A 16,414-nucleotide genomic window follows, 5' to 3' on the forward strand; every position below is an offset into this window, starting at 1 on the left:
CGTTCAGTTTTAAAAATCACACAGCTCATCATGTGAGAAGGCATAGTGTTTCTAGGCATAGCTGTCACTCATATACTTCTCAGTTTTACATTTAAAGGCAGTTTTTTTTTTAAACTAAAGCAAATAAAAAATATACATTAAAGATGGAAAGGTGATCCAGTTGATCTGGGATTTAACATGCTCATCACATAAAGTCATTATTGCCAAAAATGCAACACTTACCTCTTTTATACATTTTGTTTCTGTTAAAACTGCAAAGGGCTTTCAAGTTTACTGGCATCTTTAATTAAGTACATTGTCGCGTATTGGTTGAAAAATAAAGATTTTTTTTAAAGATTGCTTCTAGTTTTCATTTTGAAGCATTAAGAAAAATATTAGGTTAAATCACATGAAATTTACTTTTTTGTGTGTTGAAAGTCATTGAACACTGGCAACTTCATATGATGAAACTGTAGTCAGTAAAACAACACCCATATTCTACTTTTCTAACAACAGTTAACATTTTTCTTAGATGCTTCCACTCACTTTTTAAATGAAATAAACCATTACAGATCAAGCTAAAGTCGCCTTTATAGCCACTCAGCCCCATGGCTTTCTCCCTCTGAAAAGGCAATGTTATCTGATTTTGATTGGTGTTCTTCTAGTCATTTCAACTATGTATACAAGATGTAGATCTATTTTGACTAATGTTTGCCTACTCATTATATTCTTTAAACCTGATTGTCCTGTTCTCTCTTCTCACTGTAAAGAAGAAAAGGAATAACATTGGACCAACTTCCTTATGTAGATCCTCTTTTAACAAGATTTCACCGTTACCCTTTCTCTTTTTTTTCATAAAATTTACAAAGTATCTTAATAAAACCTAAAACTCTCTTTGAATTCAACCAATCTTTTCTTTTGTCAAGGGAAGATAACCAACTTTCAACTCTGTGGCTTATGGAGGGCAGTTCAAGCATAGATAACCATGGAAAACTAAAATTCCCATTTTTTCTTCTATCATCATCCTTTTAATCTCAACTTTCACCTCCATCAAAAGGAAAAAAGCTTTTTTAGATGCACTTATTCTTTATTAGTCATTGAGTGTTACAATATTAATAAAATAATGACATGACAAAATACAGGGAGAATGAAGTGACCTATAAGTGGGCACTAGGATCATGACGAGTTAAAATATCCACCAAATCAGAAAGGGAAAACTTTTCTTTCCCATAGTTCCAACCAGAGAGGCAATGAAAGCAAAGACAGAGCAATAAGACCCTTGATGTTTTAAAATATAAGAGTTGGAAAGAACACTGCATTTGACCCAAATTCCTGTATTTGACCCCAATAATATAGGAAATCCTTTGCAAATTCTTTTTCATAATATACATCTATTTGAAGTAGTGTCACATAAATTTATCCTCCAGACTAAATAATAGAATTCCTTTACCCCTTTCTCTATCAATGACAAAGTCATAATATATACAAAATTTTTAGAGCTTCTTTGTTCAAATCCTGAATTAACTTATATTTTGACTCCTAACTGAGCTAATCTCTATAATATTTTAATTGGGTGATAAAATCCATCTTTGTGACTATTGATGTATTTGAATGTTGAAAAATTAAATTTCAACATGTCTTCCCTTTTTGTTAGTTCACTTTTCCCATACTATGTTTGTAGTATAGCCTTGCCTCACATTAATAAGTGTGCTATAAGAATATTATGATTGTTTTAGCAAAGATAGTCTCTGCATGAAATATTTTTATAACTTCTCAATACAGCAAACTTAGGCATTAAAGTAAATCTCTCTGTCACAATTAATGTTTAATCTGGATTTTTGTATTATTACTAGATATACATTAGGCTATATTTGTTTAAATAAATGCCAGTTTCTCCAGAGGTTCAAAGTCATTGTGGTACAACTCAATATGCCGATGGTCTGATACCTTGCCTTGTTGTTGGTTATTCTTCTGTCTCATGGTTATTGTTACCATTCAGCTTCCCTAAAGAAAATATTTCTTCTTTCTTTTGCAATTGACAATGTCTAGAATGCCCAAGAAGGACTAGTGGTTGAAATGCATTGACAGAATCCTGAGCAAAATTTGATTTATAATGACATATCTTTGCTCAGGCTAGATCTTCTGGTTTAATAACTATCCTTCCTCTGTACCTTCTCCATCTTCATTGGAGGTTCTTATTATTTAACTCTAAAGTAAGTTATCCAAACTGCTTTGATATGTTGTTATGTTCTAGAAAGCATTCTAGTGAAAATAAGTACAAAAAGAATCTGATACAATTTAAATAGAATACTAAAATGGAAGGGACCACAAATTACATCTAGTGTTATATAATAGAAATGTAATATGTGCCACAAATGTAATTTAAAAGTTTCTAGTAGCCAATCAAGAAAAGTAAAAAGAAACAGGTAAATGCAAGGCATCCAGATTATTATTTCAACATTCAATGTATATAAAAACATTAATGAGACATTTTACTTTCCTTTTTCTTTTCATACTAAGGTTTCATAATCCAGTGAATGTTTTACATTTCCAGTACATCTTTATGTGGACCAGCCAGATTTCAAACACCCAGTAGCAACATGTGGATAAGGGCTAATCATACTGAACAGTGATGGCCTAGACAATTTTCTTATTCTTATAAAAGTGAAAATAAAGTGAAAGTGTTAGTCGCTCAGTCGTGTCTAACTCTTTGCAACCCATGGACAACCCCCTGCCAGGCTCCTCTGTCCATGAAATCCTCCGGGCAAGAATACTGAAGTGGGTAGCCATTCCCTTCTCCAGGGGATCGTCCCACTGGGCTGGGATGATCCCCTAGAGATGCAGGATTGAACTCGGGTCTCTTGCATCACAGGCAGATTCTTTACTGTCTGAGCCACCAGTGTAGAGCCCAAATCCAGAGAAAACAAATGGCACACCTAGGGTATCGGCTCATCCATTTCAGAGCCAGATCTGAGCCATACACTCTGCTCCCAGTTCAGCACTCTTTCAGCTGTATTGTAGAACACTGGTGAACTTAGGTCTGAGACTTAATTGAGATTGTGAGCACTTATTTAATATAATAAAAATCAACTTTGGATGAGCACTTACTACATTCCAGACATCATTCCAGATACTTTATCATGACTATTTGAAATGACCTTGCAGAATAGCTATTTGATCCCTGTTTCTGGAATAATGTATCAAAGCTCAGACATCATTAATTACCTGCAGAGTGGCCAAATGAACCCAGTTCTATCTGATCAAAAACCTGGTATCTTTTTCATACATAACAAGCCTTTTCTCTCTAATCCAAGACCCTCTAAGACTATGACTCCAAGAATGGTCTGAGGACCAGCAGCATCAGTGTCATCTGGGAGTTTGTTAGAAATGCAGAATCTTCAGCCTTGTTTCAGTTCTACTCAGTGCATTTTACCAAGATCTGAGGTGGTTAGTAAGAAATCTAAAACAATTCAATAAAATATTTCCATCAACTGAAAGAATTTTTCAGGAAAATAGTAGATTTGTACCCTTGTCAGGCACATGGTAGATAATCAGAAATACTCTTGGGGTTGATTTGAAACATGCAAAGGATAAAATTAGCTTGAACCTCTAAGGAAGAAGAAACAACAGAAACTTTAATTAAAATGAGTTTCCAGAACTCAAATCTTAAAATTTTAAAATGCTTCATCTACCACCACAACACCTGCCTCCTTCTCTCTTAATCTCTTCTGTTCTTCCTGTGCCATAGGTATGTGAACATCTATTTCCACTAACTTTGTTGAGTAATGGCAAATGTTAATGTGAATAGGAATATGTCTACATTGGGCTTCCCAGGTGGTGCTAAAGGTAAAGAACCTGCCTGCCAATGCAGGAGACATAAGAGATGCGGGTTTGATTCCTGGGGCAGGAAGATCCCCTGAAGGAGGGCATGGCAACCCATCCCAGTATTCTTGTCTGGAGAATCCCCATGGACAGAGGAGCCTGGTGGGCAACAGTCCATAGGGTACAAAAAGTCAGACATGACTCTAGTGACTGACCACACACGATGTCAATATCACACAGAGAAAAGTGATACAACAGTGTCTTCACCACATAAAAAAAACAAAGAATGGGCCTGATAGAATTATCAAGATGTAATTGTTCCTGCCAGGATTTGCAACTCACCACATTTTGGCTCCCAAGAGTGCTGTCACGTTTCTTGAAACTGGGCTCTAGCTGAGGCTTCCTTGGTATTCATAAATGTGGGTCTTGCTATTTAAAAAAAAAAAAATTTGGTCATACCGCACAGCATGTGGGATCTTAGTTTCCCAAAGAGGGACTGAACCTGCCCCCTGCATTGGAAGGCAGAATCTTAGCCACTGGATCACCAAGGAAGTCCCCGGCTCTTGCTATTGAGTCAAACGTTGATGGTGTATTTATCCTGAACCTCATCAATCACATTTTCTGTATTTTTTCTCTTGTGCCATCAGCTCTTTCTTTCATTTGACATGAGGCAGTTAACTAAGCAGGTGCTACTACATCTAGACATTCTGCATGGAAAGTGAGTAATGTGAGCAGCCCAAGTTCTTTCCAGAAGGTTGAATGTCTGTGAAGCCTGTTTAGTGAGGTGTTTTCCCCTCTTTCCCATTTCTTAACCCAACACGGCATTGCTGGCTATTTTTGTCCTTTAGAAAATAACAGCAGTGCGATGTATAATAGCAGGGCTTCTAACCAATATTTCATTGTGTCATACAGGGACCGCGCAAGCTGTGTGTTAAAGAGATGAACAGTGGCATGGCAAAAAAGCAGGCCTGGCTTATAAAGAACAAAATCAAGGCATTTTATGCAGCAGTGGCAGCAGATTGTTTCAGGGATGGTGTCCGAAGTCTCCTTCAGGTAAGGCTGGCATTGAGAGAATGAGTACAGAGGCAAAAGACAATTAGCACTCCATTGTAATGAAGCTCCCAAATGGAACTGCTCCAGTGAGGCATCAGAGATCAATATAGACAGTTAAGGAATTCATTTTGAATTCCTGGGGATAGGCAAAGCTAAAACAGAAGCAGAGAGGTTCTATTACAGTGAACTATGAGTGATACACTGGAAATGGAAAATGAGGTTGCCTTTGGCCAACAGCATATATTCTGTCTCATACTTATTGAAATGCAAATTTGTTCTGATAGTTGACAACATTCAAGCTCCTATTAAAACTTCAAACTATTTTTACATCTCATACTGCATATAGCAAGGCTCAAGTCAGGCATTCTTTTCCTTTTTTCTTTTGCAAATGGTGTGAGAGCAGCTGCAAGACTGGACTAAATAAATGTCTGGTGATCTGGGCATAAAATCTCCCTCTCCTCCTTAATTATTTCCAGAATTTTAAATAAAATGTAATAATCTCTGTGATTTAACACTAAAGCTCACAGTTCTTCCATCTTTTCTCCCTTATTCTTTCTTTTTCTCCTCTCCTTTTATAATATATAGAATCTTTCCCTACTTCTGATTTTCTAAATTTAAAATGCCAGAGCATTCTAAAACAATCCAGGAGAACCTCAGAAATTGTAGGGCTTGGCTTTCTAATAATTTGGACTTCAGTATTGTTAGAGAAACCTGATTGTACATATACTAAATGATATATTTAGCTTTCAGAAGTGCCATCTACAGGAGTGTCAAAATTCAGGATTACATCCAGTTAACGCTGATGGCTTATGCAGGCCGGAAAGAAAACACATGGATTAAATTGTAATATTTTGGAGAATAAGAGTTTTTGATGCATTCCTGTCTCTAGTATCCCCAAAGAACAAAGTAGCTTTACATGTAGAGAAACCATTTCTGAAAAACCTATTACCTTCTTCTGAATACCAATGAGCCTCTGTTACTTATTTGATAAACCATGGAAATAGATGTCATTGCAAGATGCTGATTTTCCTTTCAGTAGCAAGTTATTTTTCAGTAGCTCTTTGGTTAAATGGGTTGGGAAGGTTACACATTTAATGTAAAATTATCATGGAAGGTTAGTAAAATAATAAGAATCTCAACTAGGAATGAGACAACAAATACAGAATAAGAACATGAAGAGGGAAGACATTGGCATGTAAAACAATTCACCTATTAATCCAGAAGAAATTGTAAAAAAAAAAAAAAAAAAAAAACTTGACATGAATTTCTTCAGAGAAAAATGGGAATAAGAGAGGTCATGTCAAAAAGGGCAGGACAGAGTAGTATTAAAGGGAAGCACTGACAGCTATACCATTTTGAATAAAACCTTCTTTGCATCTAAAAAATTATGATATGAATGGCCACATCCTCAAATCATAGTCATGGAAAACACTATATCCATACTGCCGTGTATCAGCCAAGGGTCAGATAACAGCTCTAAGGAGCTATTCTGCTACCTGTACATTTCTAAGGACAACACACAAAATGAGGTGGAGGCAAAACTTATTTCAGGAACTCTCTATCAATGCCTATCTTTTTTTCCACTTGCTACTGTCACTTCAATGTCCCACTGTGGGACAAAAATGTCCACTTTTGTCACTTGTGTCACTATTCCCATGACCCAGAATATCCTTCCTTCACTTCCGCTGTTCCCCTTACTTTTACTTGGTAACATCTAACCAAACTGCCAGATCCAAAACAAATGTCAGCTCTCCCAAGAAACCATTCAAAATTTTCTCCCTTACACTTCCATATGATTTCTTACCGCATTCGCACATTAATAATAATTATTTGTATGTATCTGTCACCTCAATCTTATTCTAAACTCCTTCAGGCCAAAGAATGTGTCTCACTACTCTCTCATAGCACCTAACATAGCGCCTTGCAATGAATAGGTGCTCAGTGATATTGCCCGATTAAATTTAATTAACTGGAAGCCATATCCTGTCACCTAATGGGGGGAATGAAACTTCTGGTATGGAAGATGGCTATTAATGATACTGTCGTGTAAGAGGATTAGATTCTGGAAACATAGCTCAGTTATTCTTCAATAAATAATGCAAGTAGAAGTTTCAGTGGTTCTTCTATATAGGAATTTTCCAAACATGGATTTTATTGCTAATGACATTATGGATATAGCAGGTGGAAATGAGCTTTGAACCACCAAGTTACAGCAAGCATGCCAACAGTTAAGCCAACCCTCACTTGATTTTAAATTATTGAACCATTTTAATGAGTGTATCAGAAGAAATGCAAATGACTGCTAATTTAGAAAAGCTACATTTCTGTCATCTAAAATCCATTTATGGCTGAGATGATTTAGAACTAATCTTTCTATTTTATGCTTGGGTACGGGCATGAAGGACATGCAGTAAAATGTAATCTAATCTTCAGAACATTACTTCAGTGCTCTTCTGGACATTATTTTTCATTTGCAGAGGTAGCTTCCTGGTCTGGTAAGAGTTGCCCATGTGTTTATCTCCTCTGTTTAGGCCTCGGGCTTAGGACGAATGAAACCAAACACTCTGGTGATTGGATACAAAAAAAACTGGAGGAAGGCTCCCCTGACAGAGATCGAAAACTATGTGGGAATCATACAGTAAGTGATGGCTTTCAAGACGTGCTCTTGTTTGTCAAGCACTAACCAGGGCAGTACATAACTGACACTGTGGTACAGAATGAATTGCCTGAGAAGACGTCATTCCCCTGGTGCTCTGAATTCTTTAGCAAAGTGGAAAAACACTGCGAGTATTAAAACTTGAGGGAATCCTGTCTTCAGAGGAGAAGGGGTGGGGAAAATTCGGCGTCAGAGAAAAAGGTAAATGTAAAGAGTTACAATCTTAAAACCTATTTACAAGATTAAAAGGCGAGGACAACTAGGTAAGGAAGGAATTGTTTTTTCAAAACAGTTGGAATCTTAGGTTGGCTGATGTGCTCAATTCAGTGATCTTACCTTGAGCCTCACCTCCCCCGTTGTGATACAAGGATCCACATGGCAGGTGCCTTTGACAGGTAACAATGTTAGTTTATGGACAAAAAGTGAGTTTAAAATGCATGTGACATCTAATATCTAAAAATGGAAGAAGTCATGGGATAGGGATAATAATGCTAATCCTTCAAAGACTAGTTGGCACCAGGCTAATGTCCTTAATGTGAATTATCCCACTTAATTCTCACAAGAAGCCTTTGAAGTAAGGACTACTACTGTTCTGATTTTATGAGTAGAGACATAGACATTAAAAATTAAGTAAAAGGCAGAAAATGACAAGTTGGAATTCCGACCCAAGACCAACCAAGTTCAAAGTTTAAACTAACGATCACAATGCTATGCAACCTTCAAAAGCACATGTATACCCAAAGTATTACCTGGCTTGGTTCCTTCTTTAAAGTAAGAGAAGACAAATACTATACATACAGAGCAACTCAGGGTGTCCTCAGTGACAGTTCTAGAAAATTGAGCCTCTCTTCCAGACTTGAAAATACTTAACCAGCTTTGTCTCAAGGAGGGTGATATTAGCTAGGCCTAACAGCCATCTTTTGTGTCAATAGCTCAGAAAGTGGAATATTTCCTCTGTCTGATTTCATACCACAGGGTAGAGAACATGCCAAGAGGTCTGACTGCACTTAGGATTCCATAATACACAGGAAAAAAATTCCTCACCTCTTCAAAGCAGGTATATACCCAGTGTTTCTTATACCAGGCTTTGTCTTCCAGCCCCTGCTAGAATGAGTATCACATTTACCATTATTTGGGGGAGATTTAGGGAACACAACAAAATATTCCCATATTAGTTCTATTAAAAAGAAATACAAGAAAGTAATTTTTATCTTCTGAAATTATATGCATTACTGACCAAACAATCATTTAACAGTCCTCCTAACATGGGGAACTCATGTATTAAATGCCTCCTTCTGAACTGTGTTCCCTAAACATGTGACATCTAGATGCCATGTGCGGCTATCTGGCTCTGACTGGTACTCTAAGTTTAGGACTAAACCAGGTGATCAGGGACAGAATTTTGCCAGGCTTAGCAAACAGCTTTTTGATATATTTAAAATCACAATTAGCTGCTGGCCAGACACTCTTAGAAATGGACTAGATCCACACTCTGTTATCCTGAATCTTCAGTAAAGTTTCATCCTCATCTTTAGAAAGAAAGAGGGGTGGAGTAAAAAGGAAAAAATAAGTGAATCTTCGGTCAAAGAGTCCATTAGTGATATAATATTATCTGAGTTCATCTTCCAACCTCCCTACCATCTGAAATATTCTAAAATTTCAAAGAACCAAAAATTAAGCTGGGGAGACTCCTGGCTTTTATACAAATTAATCATTGGTAATAAAATTTAGTGTTAAGGTGGATCAAATTTATACTAGTATAAAACTTAGCTGGCTTGATAAAGTTAAATGATTTTATTACCACAGCAAATGGAGTCAACACAAAAGGAAGACAATCAGATATCCATTTTGTATTTCTCTAACTTTTTCATTTTATTTTTTTAATGACTTAAAGCACAGTACTATTATTAGCATAAAGGGGTATTACTACAATAATACAATGTTTTATTGATACCATTTTCTTTGAGTAAAAGATTTTAAATTTCATAATATTCATAAGTATGATTTAATTTTAATTAGACTTTTATTAGTTTTCATGGGCTGTCATAACAAATGACCTCAAAGTTAGTGGCTTAAAACAACACAAATGTGTTAGCTTACAAAAGTGTAGGTTAAAAGTCTGACTGTCTGAAAGAGAAAGAAAAATACCATATGATATCAGTTATATGTGGAATCTAAAATGATACAAATGAACATATTTACAAAACAGAGAGGCTCACAGACTTAGAAAATAAACTTAAGGTTACCAAAGAGAAAGGAGGTAGGGGAGAGATAAATTAGGAGCTTGGTATTAGTAGGTACAAACTACTATATATAAAATAAATAACATGGTCCCACTGTATAGCACAGGAAACTATATTCAATATCCTGTAATAAACTATAATGGAAAAGAATATCTATATATAACTGAATCACTTTGCTATACACTGAAAACTAACACAACATTGTAAATCAACTCTACTTCAATTAAAACAAAACAAGTCTTACACCAACCCCCTGGACTGTTTTCCCTTCTGGAGGTTCTAGGAGAGAATTCCTAGCCTTGCCTTTTCTAGGTTCTAGAGGCATCCCACTGCTCATGGCCTCTGTCTCCATCTTTACAGCTTTTAATGGTCAAGTCCTTCTCCCACCACATTGCTCTGACCTCATCCTCTGCTTCCAAATTTTACTTTTAAGGACCTTTGTCATTATACAATATCCTGGTCCTGGATAATTTTGCCTAACACAGAATTCAGATACCTTTTGTGGAACACACTGTCTACTTTTTATAATCAAGGACACTTAGAAATAAGATTGATCAGGATATTACTTTGTGGAATGGATATCTAGAATGGATCTATTATTTTAAGTGAAGTACACTTATGGTTCAAATTTTGAATGGATATTATTACTATACTCAACTTATTTATATTGCTATTTGAAAATTGAGGTTTATTTTGGCAAGAGACTTTTTTTTGCATATCTCTATAGTTTCTGGGAAAGGGTGACCAAATGAAAAGTCTCTTTGGGCTTCAGATCCATAAAAGATTGAACAAAGGAACTCCCAGGGAGACTATTTCAAATGAATGCAAAGTACCAATTGGTTTGCCTGATATTTAAGGGCAGGGAAAATGTATTTTATAAGAATGGAGATAAAAGAACTAGTATTTCTTTCCCCTCTAGATAGTCTAATTCCATTGGGTTGGGTTTAGAGAAGATACAACAGCCAACTTCATCAGGATAGGGTTGCCTTGAAAAAGTTACTTCAAATGGTCTCTCTAAAATCAATAATGAAAGTTTCTTAGAGGAACTGGAGACATTTTTAACTGGGAACTTGCTGTCAAAAATGTTGTAGGATTCCCCCTCAATGGGTAAGCAGTTTGGCTAATAATTTCAAAGGGTTTGTGGCCTTGAGACTTCTGTACAGTGATTGTTTTGTTTGCCTTAGAAAAGAATCAAATATTTTAAATAATCAAAATTCTAATCTTAAAATTCTAGTTGATAGTATTGTTTGAATAAGAGTTAGTTACCTTTCCTCGGAATACATTTTTAAAAGACATAAAGGGAAAACAAGCAAACAGAAAAAGCATCAACTCTTGACTATGTTCAAAAGTAAATTTTGGTAGCTTAATTACATTAAAATCCTAGAAGTTTAGTATGAGTCCAAATCTTGAGGATTGAGTCATTTAAATCACTATTTTGTTTCCGCTTTCAGTGATGCGTTTGATTTTGAGATTGGTGTTGTCATAGTCAGAATCAGCCAAGGGTTTGACATCTCCCAGGTTCTTCAGGTGCAAGGTATGTACTTTCTTTATTCAACAACCAGATATTCATTGAGCACCTACCCCTGCCTGGCGTTGTTCTAGGTGCGAGGGGATAGTGCAGAGCCCAATACAGACAAAACCTGCTAACAATGGAGCTCTTGGCAGGACAACGTTCTTGCCCTACACAAGCTGTACCCTTTCCCTGTGTTTTTCTCATTGTTAACATAAGTGGTGTTTGTCTCGCTAACCAGAAATATAGAATAATTCAGGGCAGTTATCAGACTTCTCATCACAAAACCACAAACCTAGTATCACTAAAAATAAATACATTTGGTGAAGTAAACTGCCAAATTAATTTTTGCAAGAGTTTCAAAAAGTGAAGATTAATTATTTCCTTGGAAAACCATGTATTTTGTTTAAGAGTCTGTGATCTGGTTTGTAGCTAATATGGATATGAGCCTGAATGTATCATGCTGTGAATCACTAATCTAAGTCAGAGACAGAAATTCAGATTAGTGATTCTGCTTTTCCCCTGTAGAGGATTCCATAAACTCCTTGTTAAGTCTTAGAGTATAAACATACCCTCTTGTGTATAGAGTGAAGGACACATCTAAAGAGTCAGCAAAACACTAGGATAGGTCACTAATCCTTGACTCACCTCTTTAGCTGAACTTCACAATGGAGTGCACTGACAAGATGATACTAAAACAGGATATTTGAGGGTAACCTCTTGTGTACCAGGTATGGTGTATATTGCAGTGCTGGATAGACTAAGACTACTAAGAGTCTGTATCATAGCCTTGTAACGGAAACGGGTACACTATTAGTGTGATAATAGCTATATTAATAGGGTACTATGGAAAAGGAAAAAGGGGCACTTAATTCCAGGAAGGCTTCCTGGCCAAGTAGGAGCTAACTAGCTAATGGTTGGAGAGAGGAAAAAAGAGAATTTGAGCAACAGCATTCTTGGCAAAGAAGAGAGCATTAGCAAAGATGTGGGACTATGGAGGAGTGAGGTATATGGACACCTGAAAGCACATTCATATTACTGAAGCAGATCATAGTGAAATATAAGGTTGCTGATAAAAGATCCTGATTTCAAAAGGCTCATTTGCCTTATTAAAAAGCACAGACCATATTCTATGGACAATGAGGAACCGCTGAAGAGATTTGAAGGGAGGGAATAACATGGTGAAATTTGAGTTTTAGATCTCATACTCTTTCAGTTACATGGAGGATGGACTTGAAGAGGACTAGACCAGAGACAGAAATATAAATCAAAAAGATTTTCATAATCAAAGTGAGCAGGTGACAGCTTGGACTAGAGCAGCCTCTCTCAGGGGATGGAGAGAAAAGGACAGTGTACTTTGGGGGTACAAAAAGCAGACTTCTGGGTTTGATAGGATGTGTGCGATGGGAGAGAGGGACAAGAGGAAAAAGATTCCTTGATTCCTTGGCTGACAGTGAACGGTGGTGCTATTAGTGGAAATGGGAACCACAAGAGGAAGAGTAGTAGGTATAATGAAGAGATGTCTGGTTCAGTTGTAAACAATGTCCTATAGGAAATCCTACTGGAAATGTCCAATAGGCAGTTAGACAGTCCTAGACTTAAAGGACAAATCTGAACTGGAGATGATGATTTAGATGTTTCGGGTCAAATTATATACCCCCAGAATTTGTATGTTGTTAAGTCCTAACCTCACAGTGTGGCTATATTTGGAGACAGCGTCTTTAATCAAATAGGTAAGGTAAAATGAGATCCCTGGGTTGGGTCCTAATCCCATATCAATGGAGTCCTCAGGAAGAGAGATTAGGACACAGACAAGCACACAGGAAAGATCACATGACGTCAAAAGGAAAAGATGGCCATCTGCAAACCAAAGAGAGAGGCCGCAGAATGAACCAACCCTGCCAACACCTTGACCTTAGTGTTATTTTCTAGAACTGCGAGAAAATAAATTTCAGTTGTGTTCTGCCCATATACACGGTATACATCATGGCAGCTCTACCAAACGAATACAAGGAACACCATAATTAAGGTGAAAATTGAAACTGTGACACTGGAAAATACAACCCAAAATGTGTGTAAGGGTTGAGAGCCCCAAGGCACAAGACAAAGGTCCCAAAGGAAGACCGAGGAAGCAGTGGCCAGAGACGAAAAGGCACCAGGAGTCTGTGTTGTCATGGAAGTCATGGGAGCAGAGTGCTCAGAATGCGAACCATCAGCAGAGTCAAATACAGCAAAAACACCAGTAAATTGCAAATGAAATATAACGGACATGGCACAGATAATCTTAGAACAATGTCTGTAGAGCAGTGTTGACAGAATCCAGAGTGCAGTGGGTTAGGGAGAGGGTGTGAGATGATGAAGCAGAGAATGTGGATATGGCCCACCACCATGAGCTAAGGAGAGGAATAAGGCTGAGGAGGTCTACTATAGACCTCAGAATAGGAGAAGTGTTTGTTTCCAGGTGAAAAAAGAAATGGGTTCTAGAGAGTAGGAGAGAGTGAAGACGAGGATAAAGAAAGAGATGGCCATGGAATAAGATCCTGGAGGAACGGGAAGATCAAAGGAAGGACATGGATGGAAGAGTTGGCGTGACACAGAAGAAAACTGCTCCATCTTCTAAAATTGAAATAAAAGAAGTGAGGATTGATGAAGAGTTATGTGGATTTGCAGGAGTGGTAAACTGAGGAAGATCATTCACAATATTCTCAATTCTCTCTGTGAAGCTGGAGTAATTTTGCTAGCTTTCTGCTTTTTCTCTAGTGACATTTGATCTCTGGGGTTGAGAGGATCAGGGTTTTGCTGGGTAGGTTCACAGAAAGGAAAACCCTACAAGAGATTTGAGAGTGCAAGTGGCTGATGGGTTCAGAGTCTTTTTTTTTTTTGGCCATTTCACCTCTGTCTCATCCTAACAGAAGGAACCATGAGTGAATCAGGTGAATTTTATGATGTAACAATTTTTTGTTGCAAGAGAGCAGGAAAAAGAAGAAGAAATTAGAAATCAAGCATTTGTATAAGATGTAGAGTCACTATCTGATATGCATACTCTATAATTCTGCATGAAGAACCTTAAAAAATAAAACTCAGAGTAGAATCCATTCTATGTAAAATTGCTGTGTTAAGGCTATCTTTCATGCCTGCAGGCTTCCTTTCTATGTCCCTTTTCTTTTTCATGGACCTTTTACATCTTCAGGTCAGATATACTAATTCTATATGGTAGTCACGATTAATTTATATTCCTTCCTGATAGAATGTAATGCATTAATAGTGATCGTAGCTAACACTTTTGAGCACATACTATGTGCCATGTGTTATGCTTCATGTTCACACATATTATAATAGTTATCACCCCAACTCCCCTATCAGGCAAATACTATCATTGTCCCCATTTTACAGCTAATAAAATTGAGGCTTAACTAAGATTCACAGCACCAGTAATTGGTAGAGCTAAGATTCAAGCCTGTGTCTATCTGAAGCCTCTATTCTACCTTTTAAAAAAGAAGAACTAGAGGAAAATGACTTACATAATGAGAAGCAGTGGTGAAATTGGAGAGATAGGAATGAAACAAAGCCATTTCTATCTATTCCTTAAAAAACCCAGCATAGGGGCTTTTTGACTATGGTAAGATAAACATGACTCTGAGGACAATCACAAGAACCTAATATTAAGAGACCTAGTTTGTTAACTTCTACATTTTAGTTTGATTTTTCTGCCTTTTGAGTTGTCCTGTCTTTCCATCTAAAAAATAAGAATGCAAACTATAATTTGTATTAAATTATACATTTGCTTTGTATGTTGATCTCTTCAGGCTGAAAGATGTAATACAACTCCCACCCCTCACTGCTCCATCTGCCAAAATGCCCTGTCAATTTAGTTCTATAAAGCAATACAGCCAGCAAATTCTGTATATTTCTGAAAGAATCCTGGCAGTGAACTGCATCCCCTTTTAATTTCCCAAGGGAATTATCTGATTTATATCAACCTTGATGTTTGAAATATTTTTGCTTCTTAGTCAAGGAAGGAAAAATGCAGTAGGATGCTAATAAAATAATTATAAGTACCAATTATCTAGAGTAAACCAAAACAACATTACACAAATACACGAACCTGTAGAAAAACAGCGGCATAATGATAGAAATTAACTTTACCCCACATTTCTATGCATCGTTTTGAAGTTTATGTAATTTATGCCACAACCCTCATATTAGATTTTGAATTGGAAGAAATAAGCTTGCATTTCATTGTATTATACTGTAATACAGGGCTTAATAAGAGCCTGATAAATCTTAAGTATTGCATTACAATATGTTAATGATTATCATCATAGCTTTTCCAACACCGACACCACGGTGTCATCACAGATTATAATTTAAAGGAAATATTAGCAATTCAGAGTGCTCATATACTGTAGTTAATAAAGCAGTGAATAGAAATCAACTTTATAGGTAATTTACCAGCTAATGACAATTATTTCTATACTGTGTCACAGGCTTATGTGAGGAGAATAATTTTTTATGTAAATAAGATTGATGCTCATAGCATTATAACTTGTATACTGCAGCAACTCACCCAATACTGATGGCTGATAGTTTCTCTTAAGAAGTTAATTTATTGCCTGACAACACACAAAAAAATGCAGTATTTCATATTGCTCACTTCCCAGGGGTATTTAGCAAGTTGCCAACTACAACGCAGAGTCCAAATTGTACTGGTAGGAAATAAGGTGATGAGACGTGATTCGCAATATATTGCGGTCAAGTGTTCCGTGGAAGTACTGCACGATTTATGACCGTCTCAGAGCGCGAGGATTCTGCTGTGTCTGATGGAGTGGCTTAGCAAAATAAAGACAGATGGCAGTGTAGTAAATAATTACTTGATTGGAAGGCGACCACTGCAGGATTGCTTCCTGCCTTCAATTCAACTAAACTTCACCTGGGGTACGGCACATTGATTCATGTGAGCATTTACAGCTCTGAGTTGATTGACCAAGAAAGAATCATAATTTAATAATTAATAAAGAAAAGCATGCTGTGAAGTCAGAGGGTACACAATCCTCAGTGGGTTTCCCTGCTCTCTCTTTTGTTGTCAGGTAATTGACTACTCTCTATCCTGAAGATTCAGACTGAATTTCAATTGTAGAATCCTGCCTATTT

At 36.8% G+C, this 16,414-nt stretch overlaps 1 protein-coding gene across 3 annotated transcripts in view; it reads left to right on the forward strand.

The window, feature by feature from the left end:
- The window catches only part of SLC12A1 (solute carrier family 12 member 1), an 86,008-nt gene that overhangs the window by 48,505 nt on the left and 21,089 nt on the right, over positions 1–16,414 (forward strand). For all 3 annotated transcript variants that reach the window (XM_061157082.1, XM_061157081.1, XM_061157080.1), the window contains exons 17-19: positions 4,714–4,854; positions 7,386–7,492; positions 11,205–11,287. In XM_061157082.1, coding sequence (XP_061013065.1) covers positions 4,714–4,854; positions 7,386–7,492; positions 11,205–11,287 — 331 coding nt within the window. The remainder of the gene's footprint in view (positions 1–4,713; positions 4,855–7,385; positions 7,493–11,204; positions 11,288–16,414) is intronic.

Source organism: Dama dama, chromosome 12 (genome assembly GCF_033118175.1).
Source record: "Dama dama isolate Ldn47 chromosome 12, ASM3311817v1, whole genome shotgun sequence".
Classification (NCBI taxonomy): Eukaryota; Metazoa; Chordata; class Mammalia; order Artiodactyla; family Cervidae; genus Dama; species Dama dama.